The sequence below is a fragment of the Spodoptera frugiperda genome, chromosome 31, assembly GCF_023101765.2.
Source record: "Spodoptera frugiperda isolate SF20-4 chromosome 31, AGI-APGP_CSIRO_Sfru_2.0, whole genome shotgun sequence".
NCBI lineage: Eukaryota > Metazoa > Arthropoda > Insecta > Lepidoptera > Noctuidae > Spodoptera > Spodoptera frugiperda.
This window is the reverse complement of record NC_064242.1, coordinates 13,589,611-13,613,820: the sequence shown is the minus strand read 5'-3', so window position 1 is coordinate 13,613,820 and position 24,210 is coordinate 13,589,611. Positions and strand designations below refer to the sequence as shown.

Below are 24,210 nucleotides of genomic sequence, written 5' to 3'. Positions count from 1 at the left end.
AACCCTAATAGGGTTTATATCAAAAAACATAGTATGTTTTTTGACCAGCATGTATTTATTTATAATATTAAACACCGTCTTACGATTACATATATTAATTAGAGATCACATAAACAAGGTTACTTGTACTTGCTTTAAACCGAAAGGACAACAAATTCACATATTCTGCGCGTAAGTGCGGGTCTGCGGACGGCGAGTAGGGGTAGCTCGCCGCCCGACCAGAACCAGACCCGTGCGTGCGGCGCGTCGAGTTCTGCGCGCGCCTCAAAGAGCCATCAGATCACCACAGATCACCCAGTAGGGCTGATGCCTGATCCGGAGCTGCGGACTACCTAGCGGGTTTACCGGAGCTCCGGCTCGAAAAGCAGGAGTAGGAACGGGGTGGTTTTTAGTTAGTAAAAGTCTGACACTCTCTCGCCTCGCCAAAAGGGGCACATTTATCACAAAATTAATAATAAAATTCTTTTAAAAATCTAATCTACCTTCAAACTTATGCAAAAAAGTCTATCGTGGTACATAAAATTGTAACAAAAATAAAATTAAACAATTATTGTTTCATTAACAAAATCAACACGAATCCTAAAAGCAATCATCAACAATCATATTTGGTTTGCCTGTAAATCTTCTGTAGCACCTATAAATGCATCAAATTAAAATTTTAAAAGTATTATCATAGAATTCAACAAATATTTGTTGTGTAAGTACAATATATTGCCTTTTAAATTAAAATAAAAATAATATCTTGGCCACTTATTACATTTATCACTACTAGGGTAAAATTATTAATAATTAATAATAAGCGACAAATGTGATTAATTTATCACTTTTACCTCGAGTTTCGGTTATTATTAATAATAGTTGATAATTATTAATAATTTTCAATTATTCACTCTTACCGTAACATATATATTTTTTTTGTTTGTTTTATTGTCTTTTACACAAAAAGTTCTTTTAATAAAGTTATGTGCCTGGCTGAATGTAACAAGATTACCAACTTTTTTTTGTTTCTTTTGTCGAATTTGTAATTTTTGGCGGGAATAATATTGAAAAATACGATTTGTAGAAAAAGTGTCCGCAAATTATTTCTGATCTCTCAATTTAATTTAATATTACACTCTTCCTGGTGTTATCGATTTAAAATGGATGTTACTGATCTTAGTAAAGTGGCCGGTCGTAAAAGGATGAATACTGATGCAGAAAAGCTGCGAGAAAAAGTTTCACGTGAAACTGCTAAGATCATTAAACTGAAGGTAAATTTGTTTTTATGTACCTACTACATTTCGTATAATTATACATAGGTAATGTGTTTGTTCCTATTCTTTAAAAGTGACATTTTAAATGTAAGTTAGTATATTTTCCTCATGATAAAGTAAAAACAGAACCGGTCTCAATCGACAATAATGAAATTTTTGCTGTGAGTTTTCAAGGACTTTTACTAGTATTCAGCCGAAAGCTTTACGTACATCTAGAGGGAGTGTAGTACAATAGTTATTTCGAGTACCTAGCAATCTTGTGTTTGAGATTTTTAATGTATACCTACTAATGAGAATTTTATATCCATAATTTGCGTTATCTACTACTACCTAGTATAACGAGTCTGTCTCGCGCTCGACCTACGCTAGATAGAACCTATTAGCAGCATCGTGATGATTGCATACTCATAGGTATGTTCGATGTCAGGTGGCCCAGGACACCGCGTACTGGGACCTGAAGGAGCGGCTGCAGCAGCTGCAGGGCGCGCACGAGCGCCTGCAGCAGAACATGGTGGACGTGCAGATGCAGCACGAGGCGGCGTCGGCGCACTACACGCGCGAGCTGCGCCTGCGGCCCGCCACGCTCAACCAGCTGGCGGGCGCGCGCGGCGTCTGTGACGCGCTGGAGGACTACGGCGAGCGGCTGCGGCGCTGCGTGGGCCGCGCGCGGGCCGACCGCGCCGCGCTGCAGGCCGCCTACGGACACGCCGGCGCGCGCCTGCGCCAGCTGGCCGCCGACCTGGGCCGCGCGCGCCGCGCCGGTGTGTTATTGCGGGGGCCATCGTCCCGCTCGTATCGTATTTTTAATGACTTAATATAGTATGCTTAAAAAAATATAGAATTTATTAACAGAATAAATTGTGCGAATAAGTATTTCTCAGAGATATATACTTACTTAAGGGATTTTTGATATATAAGGGAGGATGAGGAATGCCGCCCATGTAACGTGGTGGTAGCGAAATCTGAGACACATGTTTTTTTCTATCGTTACTAGTAGCTTACTAGCCAGCCTGGCAGACTTCGTACCGCCTCAAACATAATATTTTACTCCCCTTTTAGACCTGCCCTGGTCTTGCACAAATAATTCAAGACCAACATATGCCAAATCAGTCCAAACATTCTTAAGTTTTAGCGAGACTAACGAACAGCATTTAATTTTTATATATAGTGACTAACATTGTCGAATCGAGTCTGTAACCGAAGGCCCAGTGTTAACGTAAAAGTATGCAGAGCGCAGTAACCAGTGCTACAGTGCGGTGCGTGCAGGGCGGCGCGGGGCGCGGCGCGAGACCAGCGCGGCGCAGGCGCTGGCCGCCGCGCGCGAGGAGCTGGGCGCCGCGCGGGCACGGGCACACGAGCTCGCCGCCGACAGGGCCGCGCTGCAGGCCCGCCTGCGGCAGGTGAGCCCTAGCCTAGGCCTCCCCAACCGGCGGGGCGCGGGGCGGGCCGGGCCGCGGCTGACGGGCGACTGTTGCAGGCGGACGAGGCGGCGGCCGCGATGCGCGGCGACGTGTCGCGGCTGGTGCAGCAGTTCGACTCGCAGGCCGCGGATATGAAACGGACCATCGCGCGGCTGGAAGATGAGTCTGTATAAATTATATACTTTATTTTGACTAAACCTAAATTTGTAATATTGAATTATTGACACCTACATTCTTTTCCTCACTCATTTAAGTCATACCGCCTCAAATAAGTAAATAAATAGTTCAGTAGTGTTGTATCGATTTTTAGCATTAATTTAATTCTATTGAATTTCCGGGCCGTGGTGGCTCGCCGTGGCCACCCGAGTTACTAGAAAGAGGTTCCGCTACAAGTGTATGTACAGGGCGGGCGCGGCGCGGCGCGCGGCGGACGCGCGGGACGCAGACATACAGCGCCACGCTGCACTGCTCGAGGTACGTACGGCACTACAATAATACCATGCTAAGCTAACTTAGTTCAAGCACCTGCCTACTTAGTTAAGATCATTACCGACGATTATTTCTAATCGACACTATTTACACAAATAGCTCAAGTACAGGTTAAACAAATTAAGTAAGTAACTAAATGCGAATGTAAGTTCACAACTCAACTCTTAATTAAGTTGTTACTGTGGCAGCTTTTTCATAAAATATGTAAATGCAGAAGTATTGTCTGATATTTTGTCCATCTTGCCCAACGTATTTGTCACATAGTCCCAGTTATCAACAGCAATAGCACGCACTAATTTCTGTGAAAATTATTCTTTACTAATCGTACATGCAAACAACTCTAAACAAGCAAGCCTATTTACTGAACGTCAGAACCAAATGTATATTGATTTTCTATAACACTCCTTTATAGAGGTTCATTTACAGAATATTTTATGGGAATTGGGAATAAATTGTATGGGAAAATTAAAAAGGATACATATTGTATATTTTTTGTGTATCGGTATGTATTTACGTGTTCTTTAATGTCATTTAGGAAGCTAAGAATGCAATTGACCATCTGAAAGAGCAGGAAGTTCGACACGTGGATCTAATCGACCATCTAGAGAAAAACATTATTGCTAAGAATGAAGTAAGTGGTGACAAATTCCTGAGGTATTCGTTGCTTATAGTCAAAGTGAAAGTCAAAGTCAAAATCATTTATTTCAAATAGACCAGGAAGGCACTTTTGAACGTCAAAGCAAATATAATAAGATTACTAACGTCTGTCTGTCGGTCAGTCTTCTAGTGAAGCTATTTGCTCGTTCCAAAGTGTAGATTCCTATGGAGAAGAACGAGTAAGAAACTCCATAAGTTACTCTTTTTCAGTCAGATTTACAATACAGTCAGTTGTCTTAGCTACAATCGCGTGTACCTAATCGCTGCAGCTCCAGCAGAGCTCGAAGGAAGAAATACTTTCTTTGCAACAACGTGTGAGCGACCTCGAGGCAGAGAAGATCACAATAAAAGAACAGTTGAACGAGACAGAGCAGGAACGCGGTCGAGCGCGCGACGCCCTCGACGAACAGACCTCCGCGGCCGGGCAGCTGCGCCGCGACCTGGACGACGCGCGCGCCCAGCTGCAGGCCGAGCGGTACGTGCTCCCCGAGCCCGCGGACGTACGTACGTAGCCCGCACGCACACACTGACCCCCCGCAGGGCGGCGCTGGGCGCGCTGCAGGCGGCGGCGGCGGCCGGCCAGCGCGAGCTGGACGCCAGCACCGGCACCATCGCGCGCCTCATGGCCGACCTGCGCGCCGAGGCGGACGCGCGCGCGCGGGCCGACGCCGGCGCCGCGGCCGCGCGCCGCCAGCACGACGCCGAGCGCGACGCGGCGCGACACGCCGAGCTGCAGCTGCGCGACACGCTGGCGCGCCTCGAGCGCGACCTGCAGGACAAGGACCGCGAGCTCGCCGCGCAGATGACCGTCATTCTAGACATGCGCGGGGAGAAGGTGTGCTACCGTCTTCTTTTCATAGTCGACTATAGTCAATAGCATCATCGTCTACCTACCTCTACTCCGACCTACTTGAGATCGGCATAATAATGATGTCCTCTTTTTCCACCCTCCCCCATCCAACGTGATCCTAACACAAACTCGCTTCTCCAAAATGTCATGTGCATTCTTTCATCTTTCGGCGTCATCTTCCTTTCCAATCATTCACATTTTGGAAACCGCTTCACAACGAGAGAAACAACGAGATACTTTCAGGTAAGTAACAAGTTATTTTTTTCTGTTAAAGGTTTTGTTTTTTCACATATCTTGAATAGCTACACCCGCCAGCTGCTCGGCTCCTACTGGCCATATAGTAATGTTTTATAACCTATATAACACCTATGTAGATCACCTACCTTGATAACTAATATAATCATATTATCGTCAGATACTAATCCTTATCCAAATAAATTATTTATTGACCAAGATTGTTTCAATAGCTATAAATTACTTTTTATTTTATTCCAATCGGACAATCCATTTAAAAGATATTACGAATTTAAAATTGTAATTGGTATTAAAATGAATGATGGCCGCCGGCCGATATTGTGTGGCTCGCATGGCGAAACCGCAGTGAAACTTTTTCATTGATAGGCATCGATCTCAAAAATAGTTAAGCAGGTACGAAACAAAGAAATGTAACACGAATAAAAAACCTATAAAAACATACATACAAAACAATTATTTTTTCAGATCAGCTTAAAAAATAAACTAAATGTCTACCCGTGCTAACCGGCGGGTCGCTAGTCATAAGGTAAGCTAACCAAATAAGGCCTACCTTATTTTTATTACCGCCTAGCTCGTAGGCTGATAATTTCAAAATCTTATATTTATTTATTAAACTTTGTAATAATGGAATCAAATTGGCTTTAGAAACAAAAATCACAATTTTGCAAACACAAATAACTAAAGTGTCACTTTGGCCTTATTGGGAACCCTATGTCTTAATAAGGCCTCAATAAAAACTAGTAAATATTCAACTTCTTAATTATAACAAAACTTTGTCAATGCTTATAAAAAATGTAATGAGATCTTATTAATTAATTTTAGTCATTATACATCAGGCTTGAACGAGTTTCTCATCATGTAATACCCAAGTAACATCTTTGAAGTCATCGGTACCCCAGCATCAGTCAAACGAATGAGAATAACTTCTTGTTCTGTAGCCAATTTAGCGACCGACCTAGCTTTCGTGTAGTGGAAACCACTCTTTAGATGGTGCGTACTACTTTGGAAGTTATATCTGGCTGCAGCAGCCTACCGGGTAAAACAGGGTGCATAAAATTCGAAGGGTGAATAGATACTATGAAGAATTTCCCGATATCCATTCACCCCTTTTCTGTATCTATTCACCCCGTTTACCCCTTTCTACCATTTTAACAGCGTTTTCCATCTTTTGCAAAATCCATTGGCTTTCTTTTTGACAGAAGCTGGTGATCCGTTTTCTATGAAATTACTGAAAAACAACTATGCCGTAATAAGGCCTACACGTTTTTTTTGTAGGCTTTATTAGGGCATGGCACATAGGTAAACAAAACAACGATTATATGAAATACACCGATATTCTAGCTATTTCACTAATGTGAGGAGATGGCTAAATGTATATTTGTCATACTAGACAAAATACGGCACGTCGTATACTGATAAATATAAAAATACTAACAGTTTACGCTACTCGAATTTTATAAAAACTAAAGTGAGCTCCACGTCGTGATTGTTTTCGACTGTAGGTTCCAACATAATCGCGGCACGGGTTGCTTGCTGTGCTCAAATTAGTTAAGTAATGTGCATGCACACTTCTACAAACTTTGGCGACCATTTGATATCGGGAAGAGGGAAATTTTCAAAATAGGCTTTATTGGGGCATAGGCCTTATTTGGTTAGGTTACTATAGATATAGATACCCAACATACAATCTCCAAAAGCTATTATCTTAAATACCTGCCACATACTCAGAAAGTTTCTGGATGAAACAGATAATGTTTCGTCTACGAGTTAGCAGTGAGTTAGCACTTGGCTTCGGCCCGTACTAACTTTCAAATCAGGTCCAGGAGCCGAGCTAACAAAAAAAAATTAGTACGGTAGTATGTTTATAATTGTGTAGGTACCTACGCCTACGTAGGTATAAGTGTAGTATTTTTAATTGCCTATCTCATATTAAAACGCGCACCTAGGGGATTTCGACGATATATGATCGTATTTTGACCGTGATCTCGTTCACTCGGTCGCGGTGGGCAGGAGCGGCTGCAGGAGCGGATCCAAGGCATGCAGAATACCATCGACAACATCCAGAAAGAGCTGACGGGACGCCTGGCGGCGCCGAAAGTGGCGCCGGAGCAGTGCGAGCCTCCCGAACTAGACGACACGCCGACGGCGCGCCGCGCCGACGACACGGTGTTCGGCTTCCTCAGCGACGGCAGCGTCGACGGCGACGCGCTCGACGTGAGTGTACAGGGCGCCACGTGCCAGTCCTATAGCGCGGCCAGTAGTCAGTACGCCGTGTATGCAGGCGCCACGTGCCAGTCCTATAGCGCGGCCAGTAGTCAGTACGCCGTGTATGCAGGCGCCACGTGCCAGTCCTATAGCGCGGCCAGTAGTCAGTACGCCGTGTATGCAGGCGCCACGTGCCAGTCCTATAGCGCGGCCAGTAGTCAGTACGCCGTGTATGCAGGCGCCACGTGCCAGTCCTATAGCGCGGCCAGTAGTCAGTACGCCGTGTATGCAGGCGCCACGTGCCAGTCCTATAGCGCGGCCAGTAGTCAGTACGCCGTGTATGCAGGCGCCACGTGCCAGTCCTATAGCGCGGCCAGTAGTCAGTAGGCCGTGTGTGCAGGCGCCACGTGCCAGTCCTATAGCGCGGCCAGTAGTCAGTACGCCGTGTATGCAGGCGCCACGTGCCAGTCCTATAGCGCGGCCAGTAGTCAGTACGCCGTGTATGCAGGCGCCACGTGCCAGTCCTATAGCGCGGCCAGTAGTCAGTACGCCGTGTATGCAGGCGCCACGTGCCAGTCCTATAGCGCGGCCAGTAGTCAGTACGCGGTGTGTGCAGGCGCCACGTGCCAGTCCTATAGCGCGGCCAGTAGTCAGTACGCGGTGTGTGCAGGCGCCACGTGCCAGTCCTATAGCGCGGCCAGTAGTGTACCAGTACGCGGTGTGTGCAGGCGCCACGTGCCAGTACTGTAGTCAGTAGCGGCCAGTAGTGTACCAGTACGCGGTGTGTGCAGGCGCCACGTGCCAGTACTGTAGTCAGTAGCGGCCAGTAGTGTACCAGTACGCGGTGTGTGCAGGCGCCACGTGCCAGTACTGTAGTCGGTAGTGTACCAGTACGCGGTGTGTGCAGGCGCCACGTGCCAGTACTGTAGTCGGTAGCGGCCAGTAGTGTACCAGTACGCGGTGTGTGCAGGCGCCACGTGCCAGTACTGCAGTCAGTAGTGTACCAGTACGCGGTGTGTGCAGGCGCCACGTGCCAGTACTAGTCAGTAGCGGCCAGTAGTGTACCAGTACGCGGTGTGTGCAGGCGCCACGTGCCAGTACTGCAGTCAGTAGTGTACCAGTACGCGGTGTGTGCAGGCGCCACGTGCCAGTACTGTAGTCAGTAGCGGCCAGTAGTCAGTACGCCGTGTATGCAGGCGCCACGTGCCAGTCCTATAGCGCGGCCAGTAGTCAGTACGCGGTGTGTGCAGGCGCCACGTGCCAGTACTGTAGTCAGTAGCGGCCAGTAGTGTACCAGTACGCGGTGTGTGCAGGCCCGCGAGGTGGGGCGCCGGTTCGAGGCGCTGCGCGGCGGCGGCCGGCTGCGGGCGGTGCAGGTCTGTCACTGCGGGCCACCGAGCGCGGCTATTCTCTAATCTAAAGTCAGCCAGTCAATTCATTATCCTTTTTAAACCACTACCATTACATTAGTATTTGGTATCCGACAAGTCACCCTAGTTTATTGCTGTCATTGTGGAGGTACCTACTTGAACTCTTACTTATTTCTTAGTTAGTTACATTAACGACAGATTTCAATAGTTGTTTTTTGTTTCTTCTTTAATGGATAGGATTTTAATCCAAAATGTCTCTGAGTCGATCTTGGTTATTGACAGTAGCTCCATGTAGCTAATGTGTCAAAAATCAATCTAAATCGACCGTAACTTCATTACGATTAACAGTAGGTGCTCCGTAATTTGCCCTTGGGCTTTATTTCTCAACATAACGAGCACTCAATGTAACGAGCTATTAACCAAAATGACTGGGCATTATATTATAGGGATCTAAGTAATTTATTTAATTAAAAAAACTATATTTTCATTCGACAGGGATCGATTTCGCTGTCACAGGTTAAAGATGACTTGAAAATTAAAAATCGCTCATTTTTTAAAAACAAACGTTTCGATATGAAGACTAAGAAGTACAAGTAATAAAAACGTACGTGACATGTGGAGTGCCAACATCTGCTTCACTTAGTATAACATAATTTTATGTTTTTATTAAAATACATAACATAGTTTCCTTAATACTTTGTTTTGTATTAAAAACCTATCCATATGTTAAATGTGTTTCATTGCCTGTTTCCCTAGTTTATTGTGTGTAATCCTTAATGCAAGGTATTTATTAGAAACTAGCTTGTGGCAGTGATTTATGACACGTCTTTCAAAAAAATTTAACGACTGAACCGACGAATGGAATATTCTTTATTGCACCTATGTCAGGAGCCAGCACACGTCTCAGATATGGAATCCAAAAATACATCCAAAATCGTTTTATAAAATACTAGCTTTTGCCCGCGACTTCATCCGCGTGGTTGTGTTGTGTAAAATCTGAATTACTTGAGAAAATGATACTCTTAGTATTTTTAAAGATAATAATAATAATATACTTATGTATTCCATAGAGACCACGACCGCCGATTCATCATTTTATAATCATAATGAAACGTAGCCAATCATATATCCTATACTTAGCCTATCAATAAAAAAATATATTGTTTCGTTGTTATATTCCATAAAAAACATTCGTGTAAGCGTAACCTCAAGACAAACAGGGTTACTTTCGCATTAATAATATTAGTATGGTAGTAGGGATATTGGCGATTAAAATAAATAGGTAGGTACGAATCAAACGCGAGTGAAGCCACAGGCAACAGTATTAACAAAAATGACGAATTTTCAAGCAAACATTAATCTCCTCTATCAACCATTCTACGCCTTCAATTAACAATGTATTTTTTTATTCTAGCCTATGTTCTTTCGTTTATCATAAAGTGTCTTAATACAAAGTTTCACTGTTACAGCTTTAAAAATGATTACTTTGCATATGAACATCCCCCCTTTTTACCCATTCTCCCCTATTTTTTGCAATAAAAAGTAGCCTGTGTTGCTCCTCAGGGTCTATTCTATCTCTATACCAAATTTCATCAAAATCGGTTAACTGGTTTAGGCGTGAAAGCGTAACAGACAGACAGAGTTACTTTCACATTTATAATATTAGTAAGGATCTCTTTTTCAACCGAAAGATACCGTATGAGTCTGCTCGTTATCTTAAACTCTGTAGGAAATACCATCTGTTACCACTGGTAGATCGACGCAATATTGCAGATTTCCTATTCTTACTGAAAGTTCACAATGGTAATACAAACTATCTGTCCTGCTGGGCTCGCTGTCATTGCAGGGGAAAGTCCCCTCTTTGAGGAGTGGCTTGGGCGTGGCGGTGCGCCCCGCATGGGCTGAGCATCGCCGAGTCCTCAGGGATGTGGTACGAACCTCCTCACGCCCCAGCCGTCGCGAGAGACATTCTGGGCGTCGAGGATCGCGTGACGATCTCCGGCCACAGTAAGTGCGGGCCTCCGAACGGCGAGCAAGGTAGCTCGCCGCCCAACCAGAACCAGACCCGTACGTGCGGCGCATCGCATTCTGCGCGCGCCGCAATCCCATCCTCCCTCAATCCTCCATCAGACCACCAAAGATTTGGCCCAGTGGGGCTGATGCCTGATCCGGAGCTGAGGACTACCTAGGGGGATTATCGGGGATCCGGCTTGAAGGACAGAAGTAGGAACGGGTTGGTTTTTAGTCAGTAAGTGTCTGACATTCCCTTCCGCCTCGCCCAAGGCGGAAGAAGTCATTGGATGATGATGATTTTCCCCCCTCAAAAAAAAGACTATCTGTCCTGAACTATTATCTAAACTGAATTTCAAAGTGCCTAGTAAAATATTTCGATGTAATCCACCCTTACACATACCCCATTCCTAATCAAATTATAGGTAGAACAGTTTCGTTGAAGCAGAAATTTTAACAATATTTGCAAAGAATTTAACCTCGATCCGTTTACAACTAGCCTCAAGTTCTTTAAGCCGTAATAAAAGAATGTGTCTTATTTCTCTCTTTGGTAAGTGATGATAAATATAGGAAGGTAGGAAATGAAAGCAAATTTCAACATCATTTCGCCAAGTTTGTAATCGCTAGCAGAGCAATGAGCCAATGGGCGGCCCGCGACGGGCTGGCGGCGGAGCGATGCGGGCGCGCGGCGGGCGGCGACACGCGCGCCTGCACGGCGCCCTGGCGCGCGGCCGGCGTGCTGCGCGGCGCCGCCGTGCTGGGCGACGTGGCGGCCGTGCTCGGCGGCGGCGGCCCGTCGTCTCCGCCGTAGTCGGCGCCGTTCTCGCCATACTCGCCCGCCTTCAAGTACACGCGTGAGGATCGCTCGGGTGCACCCTAGAAACACCCGGTCGCAGCACTGCGGCGCCCGAGAAGAAGTCTCGCTCTGGCCGCGAACGTTTACCTTGAAGTCGGGTCGGTTGGGCTCGAACTCGAATGCGGGCCGCGCCGACGGCTGCGATGATACCGGCAGCGCCGGCTCCGTGCTGGGCGACGGGGGCAGGCTGCGTGTAGGTGGCGTTGCGCTCGCCGCGTTCCCCGGTCGCGGAGCTAAAAATAATTCTCATCAATTTACTGTTATAATGTCGTCATTATAATATCAATTACATACTTTTTAATATCAATTACTCTATTTTTCTCTTTCTCATAAACGTAACATAAACGAGCAGACACACACAGGTACACACTCATAGATACACACATACGTATTATTATAATTCAGGAACAGGCATCACTCGTACTAATTAGTAAACAAATTTTACAAGTGGAAATGGCAGGCAGAGAAGTCGTGTGTTGAAAGGGAGGCGTCTCGGCGTCGGGCGCGGTGTAAGGCGCCGCGTCGAGTGCAGCGGGCGACGACGCGTCTCCGGCGACAGGCAACGCGTCTCCGGCGGCGGGTAACGCGTCACCGGCGGCGGGCGGCGCGTCACCGGTGGCGGGCGCAGCGTCACCGCCGCCGGCCGGGGCATCGCCGGCAGCGCGCGGCTCGCCGTCCGCCACGTCCAGCAGGCGGCGCTCGCTGCACAGCGCCGCGCACTCCCCCCCGCGGCCGCACGCGCGCAGCGTGTGGGCGCAGTGCAGGAAGCGGCGCCAGCGCGCCACGCTCTGCGCCACGTGCGTGTCGCCGCAAGTGACGCCGGGCTCCACGTCTGCCGCGTCCACCGCAGCCGCGTCGGCCGTCACCGACCGACTCAGCACACCGCACAGCTTGCCCTCGCACACGACGCCCGCGCCCCAGTCGCTCTGGCACAGCGTGGGGCCCACCAGGCACAGCGCCGAGTCGCGCAGCCCCGGCCAGCCGCTGGCGCGCTGGGCGCAGGCGTCGCCCGGCACCAGCGTGGCGTCCACGATGCGCAGGCGCGGCGTGCGCGAGCCGGCGCGGGGCAGCGCGCGCACCACGTGGCACACGGCGCGCGGCGCGCACTCGCTGGGCTGCGTGGCCATGAGGATGGGCCGCGAGCGCGCGCCGCCGCCGAAGGGCGCCACCAGCTCCAGCACGGCCAGGTCCATGGCGGCGCCGCTCCACGCGTCGCCGTCGCGCGCGTCCTCGGCCCCGGCCGCCAGCGCCACGCGCGCCACGCGGCGCACGGCGCCGGAGCCGGGCGCCAGCGCCCAGAGCTCGGCGGGCGGGGCGCCGCGGGTGGCGCGCGCGCACCAGGCCGAGGTGAGCGCGGTGCGCAGCGACACGAGCGAGCCGCCGCAGTGGTGCCCGTCCGAGTGCTCTACTACTATCTGCAAAACCACATCACGATTCACGACTACGAAACTCGCTTGTCCATAAACGCAATAATAATTTGAATGCATAATAATATGCGAAATTTTGAATAAAATAAAGTACAAACTACTCTAACGTGTGTTTTTTAGGGTTCCGTAGCTAAATGGCAAAAAACGAAACCCTGATTGATTCGTGATGTTGTCTGTCCGTCCGTCCGTATGTCACAGCCATTTATTTCCGAAACTTTTGGACAATCCTTACATGGAACTGATTAAAAAAAAAATCTCAGGTAACCTTACCGTGCTGGGTATCTATGGATAGGGCTTTAAAAAAGACATTAAAGTTCCTAAAACCATTTTTCATCAAAATCAATTGTTTGAAAGATAGACGCTTCCAAAGTGGAAAAATTAGTGCCCCTCCCTCTAACTTAAAATAAGAGAGAGTGAGAAAACAAACAAAATTAAATAAAAATACGCTGTAGATTTCAATGTAAAATTTTAACGAAAATTGGTTTGAACGATATATTATCATTATTAGTTTTTAAGAAATAATACATTTTCAAAAACGCAAAAATAACTTTGTCGTTCATTCAAACACTGTAGGTAAAACCAAGATATTTAGTTCCGTAGCAGTAAGATACTTGCTGCTACGGAACCGTTCATGGGCGAGTCCGACTCGTACTTGGCCGGTTTTCACTTGCACATACATGGTGTGTATCGCGTCATACCATGAATGGAGCCGAGTCACTTTCGTCTTCTTGCTCGGCCTCCCGCTCGTCCGCCACAGCTGCCGCACTCGCCGTACTGCTCTCTGGGGTCAATATTATAAAAATGTAATAAGAGAAACTACAAGTAATTATTAAGACAGAAATAATTTAATAACTATATTTTTTGCTGTTTAACAGAACTATTAGCTTTATATCTACTGCATGAAAATTTTATTATTGTACTATTTATTTTCATCGTGGCTGGTGGTTAGCGATGATGCAGAAAGCCTACCCATACCTACTTGATTAAATTGCGTCACCCCAGTCGTATATCGCCTTCATGGACGAGTATAAACGTTCAACTAAGGATTCTCTTAGAGACTGGATCTGTATTCCGCTATTCCGCAAATCGGACCCATACCTCTGAACAACAATGCTGTCATCTGCACACCGCACATAAAATGAAAGGATACTGAACCTTAAGAAACGCCAATTTTCATCTCAGACTCTACAAGTCCAAACCGTTTACGGTTACACTAACGTTTAGCTGGCTATGTAAGATAAATATACAAGGTTGCACGTGCACATGCACCCGTGGAATGCAATAATGGAGAACGAGCCCCGCAACGCACCGCGCGAGGCGAGCGCCGCGGCCGACACCAGCAAAGCCAGCAGCGCGCCCCTCATGGCATCGTCCGTCTGCGCCGCTTCGTAACAAACACTTGCTTGCAGCCACGTCTCGCACGCACTCGCCTTACATTACAAATAGCCTTGTAAACATTACGCTCATTTTCATAATGTCAGCGTCAATAACAGTCATGACATGGCCGTCACTTCTGAACTGAAAGAGTTTGATAACGAAGCTTTATATTTCTGAAACCATAGATATGGTTCAAGAAGGCACCAAGTAGACGTGGTTCTGGCTGTTTCATTCCTACCTAAAATACTTGTTTAATGCGGTGCCTGCAAATACAACCTTATTTTTTGTTTTTGTTCATGGTAAATAATTACACAATAAGAATATAATAAGCACCCACACCGATCAACGCAATGATTTATATACCATGTTAATTTGGAAATGGCTCAAAAGAAATGGCTCATACAAATGTGAGCCATTTCTTTTTAATAAAGTGAAATGGCGTTGTTCGTAGTTTGTTTACTCTAGTGGAAAGTGTAGAGAAAGTAAAAAAATAATTATACTTACTTCGATAGCTAATTGTGTAAAAACTATATTTTCCATATATTTATTCAAAACACTCTAAAATTTTATTTTTAAACATTACTTATAAAAATAAAAAACAAAATAACATTTAAAAATATAAAAATAGGAGCCGACGGTAGTAAAAAAAGTAAAAATAGGAGTAGACAGTAGCGGGAGCATGGTCTAAGCTACGGGTGGTTAGGGCTCCAAAGACAGGAACCTCCTCACAATACGTGCTGTTTCGAGAAGTACTGCCTTCTATATCAGGCCCTTGATCCATCCGCCCAACGCCAGCCTCCTAAGAATTATCTTTCTCGGCTTTCACGAGGTTCTCGTCATGGGGGATGGTGACATCGAGTATCATCGTGCGGCGCGCTTGTCGGTCTATCACCACTACCTATATCAGGTTTATTGGCTATAATAGTCCTATCAGTGATGATAGACCGATCCCAGTACAAAGTGATATGGCCGTTTTCAAGAACTGGGTCGGGCATATACTTGTAGTATGGAACCCCAAACTCAACAAGTCGATAATGCAAAGCAAGTTGCTGGTGGATAATCTTGGCCACCTGATTATGTCTATGCAAATATTCACCATTAGCCAAACGACCACAACCAGAAATTATATGTCTTATGGATTCACCAGGACTATGACATGCCCGACATATGTCAACAGTCCCATCCTTAATAATATATTTCCGGTAGTTATTCGTAAGGATAACTTCGTCCATAATTGCACAGACAAATCCTTCAGTTTCTCCAAAGAGATTACTGAATCGTAGCCAAGATACGGACGCCAGAAAATCTACACTGGGCCCATGAAGAGCCCGAAAGAAGCGTCCGTGGAGCTCCTTGCTTTGCCATACCTCCTTGCGGTCATCGACGCTCAGTACCACAGGTTTGCGCCAGTTCTCTTTTGCTAAAGATAGTGGAGTAAATCCATTGTCCACTGCTGCTACTTCTCGATGCATACCCTCGTTTACTTTCAGGAAATATTCCCTGAGGTTGCACACCTCACGGTTATGAAGGGTCTTAGCATTTAACAAGCCTCGACCCCCACACTTCCGTGGGATGTACAACCTAATAACCGATGAACGAGGGTGATGCATATGATTTGCAGTCAGCAGTGTCCGGACTCGCCTATCCAAGGTGTCTAGTTCAGTCTGAGTCCACTTGAGTATGCCAAAAGAATACATCAGGACCGGCATGACCCAACCGTTACAGGCTCGCAACCTTGTTTCCGCCCGATAGTGAACATTTCAGTACCTTATTCAGGCGGCCAAAGAAGCGCTCCTGTAACGATTGCTTCATGTCCGGTCCATTGATGCCTAATCCTTCTGACATACCCAGGTACTTGTAAGTGTCATTTGCGGAGAGCGCTCTTAGTGTTGTGAAATCTGAGAGTTCTAGACCCTCAGATTCCACAATCCCTCCCCGCCTTACATGCAAGACCGCAACCTTATATCATTTTTAACTGAGGTCTGTGTATGGAACTTGGTACTTATTTCGATCTCACTTCTTTTATAGGCGAAGCATTCCAATATTATCGAACTTGGCAGCCTTTCACATTTATGTTTTGGGTGAGATTTCATTTATTTTTTTCTTAATTTTTCTTTACTATGACTAAATACAAACCTTTGTAACGAATTTTAGGTCGGTACGATCATTGGAAGATATAGAAAAAATTTTTGTTTTAGTTCTTTAGGGGTATGAATTTACACCTTCATTATTTTTAAAACCGACTCACACTTGGTCATTTTCAGATTTTTTTCCTTTACCTTGACCTAAAGACCTACCTCCATGCCAAATTTCAAGTCAATACGACCATTGGAAGTGATCTAGGTTTTTGATGAGTGAGTGAGTCAGTGAGTGTATAGTAAAAATAGCGATTTTCTGACGTCAATATCTCAAGACCTACAATAGGTACATTAATGAAATTTTGTATTTTAGATAAGTAAGTAGATCTCGACAGATACTAGAAATTTCATATGCGTAGATAAAATAGATTTTGAGTTGTAAGTGGGTCGAACTTGGCCCGAAATGGTTCCACGGCCGGTGTGTCGGTTTTTATGCTCGAACTTGGCGAACACACTGCCGTGTGTCTAGATATTTTAGTAAGATTAATTGACAAAAACAAAAGCGGAGTCGTATCGAACATTTTTATTGTAAGACATCACGACGCGCGCGGCGGCGCTAGTCCGTCGGACGGCGGCGGCGCGCTCGGCGCCAGCTCGTCCAGCAGCGCGTGCGCGCGCAGCTCGCGCTCCAGCAGCACGTCGGCCAGCGCCGCGGCCTGCGCCGGGCACGCCGCCGCGCCGCGCACCGCCAGCCACTTGTGCGTGGGCAGCGCCTCCAGCGCCGCCAGCAGCGCCGCGCCCGGCCGCCCGGCGCGCGCCTCCGCCTCCAGGCGCGCCGCGTGCAGCAGCGCGCCGCCCGCGCCGCCGCGCGCGAGCCGCGCCGCCACGCGCGCCGCGCGGCCGGCCGGCGCGGGCTGCCAGGCGGCGGCCGCGGCCTGCAGCAGCGGCGGCAGCAGCGCGGCGAGCGCGGCGCGGTGCGAGCGCGGCGGCCGCGCGGCGGCGAGGCGGGCGTCGGCCGCGCCGTGTCGGGGCCACGCCCACAGCGGCGCGCCGCCGCTAGCTGTACGTATACACTGCATGGAATCATTCTTGTTGACATTTAATTCATTGTGATAGACCTTTAGAGTCGCATTCAAAGGTCAAAATTATTTAATTCAAATAGACCGGGAAGGCACTTTTGAAATTCAAAGCAAACATTAAGATATTTGTTAAAAAGTAGTCAGTAAATTTATAAGGTCTGATGGAACTGGCATGTACCTTATATAAAAGAAAAAAATTAATAGAAAAAACAAAATATCTGTCTGTCGGTCAGTACTCTAGTGAAGCTATTTACTCGTTCCGAGGTGTCTAAGAGCAAGAAACTCCAAAGGTTTATTTTTTCAATCAAGTTCTCGTGAACTTGATTGCAAAATAAAATACAATTCTTGGTTACATTGGTTCAATTATGTGAGAACAATATAACACCAATATCTAGTCAAAGAGAACAAAAAACATAATAACCTTAAGCATAGTAAAATAATATACTACCCGTAAAAAACTGTATGAAAGAAATAATATATTCATACAGACATACACAAGTTATGAAAATGATTAGTAAAATCAAGAGAACCAGACGCGGTAGCAGCACAATGTCCTCATTAAATACGCCAACATTGCCACTACTAGCGCAATACATTTATTTCACAAAGAACTTTTCTTTTTAGTGTTTTGACGTGAGCCGAGCTACCCACCGAGCGCGATGAAGGCGTTGTGCGGGAACAGCGGCGCCAGCAGGCGCGCCGCCCCCGCCTGGCCCCCCTCCCGCGCCGCCGCGCCCAGCAGCGCGCACCCCGCCTGCTCCCAGTAGCGGCCCGCGCCGCCCGCGCCCCCGCCGCCCCGGCCGCCAGCACGGCGTGCAGCAGCGCGGCGCGGCGGGCCGGGCCGCACAGCGCCACGCGCGCCGCCGCCCACTCGGCCGGCGCGGGCAGCAGCGCGGCCAGCAGCGCGTCGGGCGGCGCGCCCGGCGCCTCGAGCTCCAGCTGCTGGCAGCGCGCGTCGGCGGCGCGCAGCGCGGCCTGCAGTAGCTCGGCCGGCGGCCGCGCGCCCAGCTCGCCGTCCGCCGGCAGCGCCCGGCCCAGCGCGGCGCACGCCACGGCCCACTCGCCCACCGACTCGTCCTCGCACACCTCGCACACCACTCTATAAGGGATTGTTGAATAACATGATTGTGACGACTTCACGAGTATAGTGGCCGCCGGCGCCGAGACTGGCTGCGCCACGTGAGTACCTGGCGACGTAGAGGCGGCGGTGCGGCGCCAGCGCGGGGTCGGCGAGCGCGGCGCGCAGCGCGGCGATGGCGGCGCGGCGCGCGCGCCCCGCGCCGGCCACTGCGCGCTCGATGCGCGCGGCGTGTGCGTACGGCAGGGCGGAGGCGGCCCACCGTTTGACGGCGGCGCGCGCCTCGTTGCGGATGCGTTGCGCCTCACTGCGCCCCGCCTCGTCCTGCACACTACTATTTTGTACTAACCATTGTATGAACCTACACTTCGAAACCCAGCAGGACGGAAAGGCATTTATAATATTGTGTTATTATGCTTATATTAAACATTAATTGGGACTGTTAGCAATAATACATGTAACAATACGGACAACTGCATGTCAAAATACCTCAGCCAGGAAAACAAAATTCGCTTACATCGCAATGAGTCGTCTACTCATCTTGGTTTTATATCTAGTTAATAACAGTTCGGGCACAGACCTGCAGGTCAAGCAGTAGCAGCAGCGCGTGCAGCCAGCGCAGCCGCCAGCACAGCACGGCCTCGCGCCAGTCCCCCGCCAGCCACTCGCACGCCGCGTCCCACAGCGCGCGCACCCAGCGCAGGAACCCGCCCGCCGCCGCCAAGTAGTGCGGCGGCTCTAGCAACGTCAGCACCAACTGCGGAGCGCCCGGCCCGCGCGCCGCCGCCGTCGCCGGCAGCCGCCGCGCCGCGCGCACCAGCGCCAGCAGCACCTCGGCGCCGTCCGCCTCCGCCGCGTCGCCCAGCTCGTCGCCGCTGGCGTCGGCCGCGCACAGCACGTGCTGGCCCAGCGGCAACAGCGGCACCTTGGCCAGCCGCAGCGCCTGCACCAGCAGCAGCGGGGCCGCCGCGCCCGCCGGCTGCAGCAGGTGCGCCACGTCCGCCGCCACCGGCGCGCGCTGCGGGTCCTCGGCCGGCGCCGCGCCCGCCTCCACCGCGCGCCAGTGCACGCCGGCGCGCGCGCGCTCCACGCGCACCCACACCGTGCTCAGCGGCAGCCCGCTGCCCAGCACCTGCACACGGTCCCACACTCACACCCGCAGCGTGCTGCCCAGCACCTGCACACGGTCCCACACTCACACCCGCAGCGTGCTGCCCAGCACCTGCACACGGGCCCACACTCACACCCGCAGCGTGCTGCCCAGCACCTGCACACGGTCCCACACTCACACCCGCAGCGTGCTGCCCAGCACCTGCACACGGGCCCACACTCACACCCGCAGCGTGCTGCCCAGCACCTGCACACGGGCCCACACTCACACCCGCAGCGTGCTGCCCAGCACCTGCACACGGGCCCACACTCACACCCGCAGCGTGCTGCCCAGCACCTGCACACGGGCCCACACTCACACCCGCAGCGTGCTGCCCAGCACCTGCACACGGGCCCACACTCACACCCGCAGCGTGCTGCCCAGCACCTGCACACGGGCCCACACTCACACCCGCAGCGTGCTGCCCAGCACCTGCACACGGGCCCACACTCACACCCGCAGCGTGCTGCCCAGCACCTGCACACGGGCCCACACTCACACCCGCAGCGTGCTGCCCAGCACCTGCACACGGGCCCACACTCACACCCGCAGCGTGCTGCCCAGCACCTGCACACGGTCCCACACTCACACCACAGCACCACACGTTACCTTGTCCTCCAGGTCATGCAGGCGCCGCTCCTGGTCCGCCAGCTGCAGCGGGTCGGGCGGCGGCGGGAAGGCGGCGGGCGGGAAGTTCATGGACAGCACGAGCTCCAGCAGCAGCACGAGGCGCTCCCAGTGGCCGGCGGCGCGCAGCGCGGCGCCGTACTCGTACAGCAGCAGCGGGTAGGCGCGCGCGTCGCCGCGGCAGGCTTGCAGCGCGCCGCGCGCCGCCGCGTCCAGCTCGGCGCCGCCCGCGCTGCCCGCGCACCGCACCGCGCGCAGCCACAGCTCGGTGCGCTCGCCGTCCGACTCTGTACCCGTTATTTCTTCACTTTGTTAACTTATTTATTTAACTTACATGGAGGACTTACAGGCTAGAACAAACAGATTAGGAACGAAACGTTGGGCTGTCAGCCAATAACTTTGTATACAGTTCGATAATTTGTTTGTTAAGTTTTAACCTAATTCCAGAAACTTCACACAGTAGTATGTACTTCACATCGCGACGATAACTTTTGCTCCACCGAGCACATGGCGTACTGCTCCTATATTTGGGAAGGCACGATTAAACATCGCCTTTGAATGATCGAGAGGCGGCCACATTATCGCTTACCACCGGGCAAGACAGTGGTCAAACGCTAACCAAACAAGTAAAAAAACAATTGAGAAAATTAAGTCAATAATATATTCACGCTAAGACCGCTAGAAACGGAGCAGCACACACAGCATGAAACTCGCTGTCATTGGTCAGTCTTATGTAAATAGGGCCGCTCGAGTGTTGTAAGTTACATAGCGTGGGACCTGCGAGGGCCAGCTCGCGCCGCAGCAGGTCGAGGCGGCGCAGCGGCGACAGCACCAGTGCCCGCACGCGGTGCAGCGCTGCCCGCAGGCGCCGCGAGCGCGCCGCCCCCGCCGCCGTCTCCGCCGCCGCTAGCGCCGCCTCCGGCCCCCGCGTCAGCTCCTGCGCCCGGTACAGAATACTACTAGTTAATGGATCACACGAACGATCGTTTCGTACCGGTCACCTCGCCACCTACCTGGAACTCTATAAACTGTAGCCACAGCGACTCGTCCGTGGGGTTGTCTGCGAGCATGTCGCGGTAGGCGCACGTCCGCTGCGCGAGCTCCGCATCAGGCAAGGCGTCGGCCGAGCTGGCGCCCGAGCTGGCGCCCGCGCCGTAGTAGCGGCGCGCGCGGCGTCGGGCGGCGCCAGCTCGGCCGCCGACGCCACCGAGCGCCCCGCGCGGCGGCAACGTGCTGTACCTGCGCAATGCAATAGACAAGATCAAGGGAAAGACCCTTATAATTGGTGATATTCGTAATGCAAGGCTATAATAGCCTTACATATACTACTTCCTCCTTCTTATTTTATTTATTTACTTATTTATTTTTTAATACATATGTAAAGAAAAATACTATAGTATTTTCTTTAATTTTGAGTTTAGCCGCCTTGGTGCTTGTGATAAAACTACACGAATGAAACCTATTTTATTTTATTTTATTTTATGAACCTATTTTATTTGTGGTCAATGTGACATTGGGTGTCAAGATTATTTTTCTATTAAAGAAAAGGTGGAAGTTGTTTTGGTTAAATATTTCTTTTATTGAAATGTAACTCACAATTGTGAAGAAAAGGATGTCTAAGAATAAACTCTAATGTCGTTTCTTCATTTACAGGTTAATTTTGTTATGTACTTGTAAATGAATCAATGTAAGTTTTAAAATGTTATTTTTGTTATAAAATGTGTTAAAATAAAATTCTTCATTTACAGAGCAACACAAGTTTATTCTTTCAAAACCTATAATTAGAGAATAATCTTATACATATAATTATGGTTTATTATACATATTTAAGTAGCCTAGGTTCCATATTTTATTTACTTTTTCAAAGAATTATTTTAATTCATAATTAGTTATCTATTATATAAAAATAAGTCGGGTTTTCCTTCCTGATGCTATAACTCGAGAACGCACGAACCGATTTCTACGGTTTTGCATTCGTTGGACAGGTCTCGGGCTCCGTGAGGTTTATAGCAAAAGAAAAACGGGAAAACAGGTAACACGGGCGAAACAGAGTTCGCCAGGTTTGCTAGTATTCTATAAAAATAAGTCTGGTTTTCCTTCCTGGCTTAACTCCAAAACGCACAAACCGATTTCCACAGTTATTCGTAAAAGGTCTCGGGCTCCGTGAGGTTTACAGGAAATCAGGGAATATCATTGGTGGCGAAACGGAGTTCATAGTAATTTATAAATTGTTTATTGTATGTACTAGAAGTTCTTTATTCGCGGGGTACGCGTTCCGTAAATATGCCGCGAATACAGAAACCGTGAATTGGAATGGTAGTATGGGATTATAGGGGATACGTTCCTAGATGACGAAATCAAGAAGTTATAGATAAAAAAAAATTTTAATTGAACTTTCTGATCATACAGATTGCCTGATGATAAGATTATTATCATCAGGTTTAGGTCACACTAGGTTTAGGCAGAATTCACAATCTAGACGTAGCTTAATAAGGTGTATTTTATTTTTTATCCTTCTACTGACGCGTTGACAAAGGATAGCGAATGTATTTTTTTAGGTTATGCACCAATATTTTGATTAGTTCCGCGAATAAAGAAATCTTAGACCGCGAATATGGGAATCGGGTTGCAATTTTTCAATCCGCGAATAGTGAAAACGCGAATGAAGGAAGCGGGAATAAGGAGCTTCTACTGTATATAAAATTAAAATTAGAGAAGTACTCATACTTTTGTTAACCTTTAGTCTACTAATACTCTTCAGTCTCTTTGTTGCATAAGACAAGATAGAAAGCACATGGCTCGCACAGATCTGTACTCCAGCTTAATTCAATTATTTCAACTTCTTCAGGATCACCAATATAGAGATTGGTTATAAATAAATGAACTGAACTTAGTATACAAACTCATGCCAAAGTTTCAAATAAATAAAATTAGTAAATAGTACATATTTTTGGTATTATTGTATTTCAAATTGGTTTTTTTACTTACTGTGGTCTTCCAGGGTAGTACAGAGTAGAGACTCGCAGATTTCCAACATCTAGTTTGCAGTCAACATAATAGTCACAGTCTGACAGTTGGAGGCTCTGGCTAGTGGCAGTGGGTGCAGTGGGTGCAGTAGGTGCAGTGTAGCGACCTTCATGCTCTTCATCATTGTCACTTGCAAGCAGCTGAGCCTCGAGGGCTAGTGATTCACCACAATTATCTGTAAGAAAAGTACAAATTACTCCTAACTACATCCTTTTCAATCAAAGACTTGGCCATTATCTATCATCTCTGAATAATCAGATATTGATAAACTGACACAACACAGTCTTTCTTCAAAAGATTTAGATTTAGATTTCCGCCATGATTGTCCCACTGCAGGACAAAGGCCTCCCTACCCTCCTTCCACTCCTCTCTATTAAAAGCTTTTTGTGGCCAATCCTTGTATAACTACAATCCAATCAAACTTCAGAAAACCACTTTAAACAAGTCAGTGAGAGCAGTGTAGTAACCCTTGCAGGCATCATATTGTTTGGTATAACAAACATGAAAAGGTTTACAAAAAGACACAACTGTTATAGGTATTGTACTGTGATTATATGAGTGTTTGTGTGAGTACTAGGTCTCACCAATAGAGCATATTAATACTTTCTTGTTTTTAGATAGTTTTGGGTGCACATTTACCTTCGTATTGGTCTATTTTTTTAGAAATATCCTTATTGTCATTAGCATATGCTGGAAACAAAGACATATTCGATTCTGTTGTAAGTTACACTGATTGTACTCAAATAATAGTTTCACTGATTGTTTTTATTGTTGAAACAAAATAGGTAAATAAGTAATCGCCACAAACTGTGTTTCTGCTACATGACAACCTTCCTTTGATTATGATACAACCCACAAGTCACGTAAGTACGAATAATAAAAAATGATAGTAATAAAACATATTCACAGCCTACTACACAAGAATTCGCAATTCTGTTAGCGAGGTGAACAGTAAAGTAATAAGTAATTAAGTAAGCAGTAAGGACTATTATCTTTATTTA

The 24,210-nt window shown here is 48.2% G+C and overlaps 3 protein-coding genes and 1 pseudogene across 5 annotated transcripts; 2 read left to right on the top strand and 2 right to left on the bottom strand.

Moving 5' to 3' along the window:
* The first annotated feature begins 1,028 nt into the window (after positions 1 to 1,028).
* LOC126912874 (uncharacterized) lies at positions 1,029 to 2,073 on the top strand. The gene is made up of 2 exons (XM_050707196.1): positions 1,029 to 1,250; positions 1,681 to 2,073. Exons 1-2 carry the CDS (start codon positions 1,140 to 1,142, stop codon positions 2,071 to 2,073), a joined length of 504 nt encoding a protein of 167 aa, XP_050563153.1. The 5' UTR covers positions 1,029 to 1,139.
* A 256-nt stretch (positions 2,074 to 2,329) lies between these two features.
* LOC126912895 (myosin heavy chain, striated muscle-like) lies at positions 2,330 to 9,231 on the top strand. 2 transcript variants are annotated; one of them, XM_050707269.1, is made up of 9 exons: positions 2,363 to 2,653; positions 2,731 to 2,837; positions 3,079 to 3,148; positions 3,699 to 3,794; positions 4,090 to 4,295; positions 4,361 to 4,655; positions 6,936 to 7,139; positions 8,444 to 8,506; positions 8,996 to 9,231. In XM_050707269.1, exons 2-9 carry the CDS (start codon positions 2,752 to 2,754, stop codon positions 9,095 to 9,097), a joined length of 1,122 nt encoding a protein of 373 aa, XP_050563226.1. In that variant the 5' UTR covers positions 2,363 to 2,653; positions 2,731 to 2,751; the 3' UTR covers positions 9,098 to 9,231. The 2 variants fall into 2 exon arrangements, with proteins under 2 accessions (XP_050563225.1, XP_050563226.1); XM_050707268.1 differs by lacking the exons at positions 8,444 to 8,506; positions 8,996 to 9,231 and having other exon boundaries at positions 2,330 to 2,653; positions 6,936 to 7,837.
* A 1,864-nt stretch (positions 9,232 to 11,095) lies between these two features.
* Positions 11,096 to 14,502, bottom strand: LOC126912894 (uncharacterized). 2 transcript variants are annotated; one of them, XM_050707266.1, is made up of 5 exons: positions 14,103 to 14,502; positions 13,492 to 13,574; positions 11,812 to 12,781; positions 11,454 to 11,599; positions 11,096 to 11,386 (listed from the first exon to the last, which is right to left on the bottom strand). In XM_050707266.1, the coding sequence occupies exons 1-5, from the start codon at positions 14,155 to 14,157 to the stop codon at positions 11,111 to 11,113; spliced, it is 1,530 nt and encodes a 509-aa protein (XP_050563223.1). In that variant the 5' UTR covers positions 14,158 to 14,502; the 3' UTR covers positions 11,096 to 11,110. The 2 variants fall into 2 exon arrangements, with proteins under 2 accessions (XP_050563223.1, XP_050563224.1); XM_050707267.1 differs by having other exon boundaries at positions 11,096 to 11,350; positions 14,103 to 14,501.
* Positions 14,503 to 16,816: 2,314 nt separating this feature from the next.
* Positions 16,817 to 24,195, bottom strand: LOC126912953 (uncharacterized; annotated as a pseudogene).
* Positions 24,196 to 24,210: the final 15 nt, after the last annotated feature.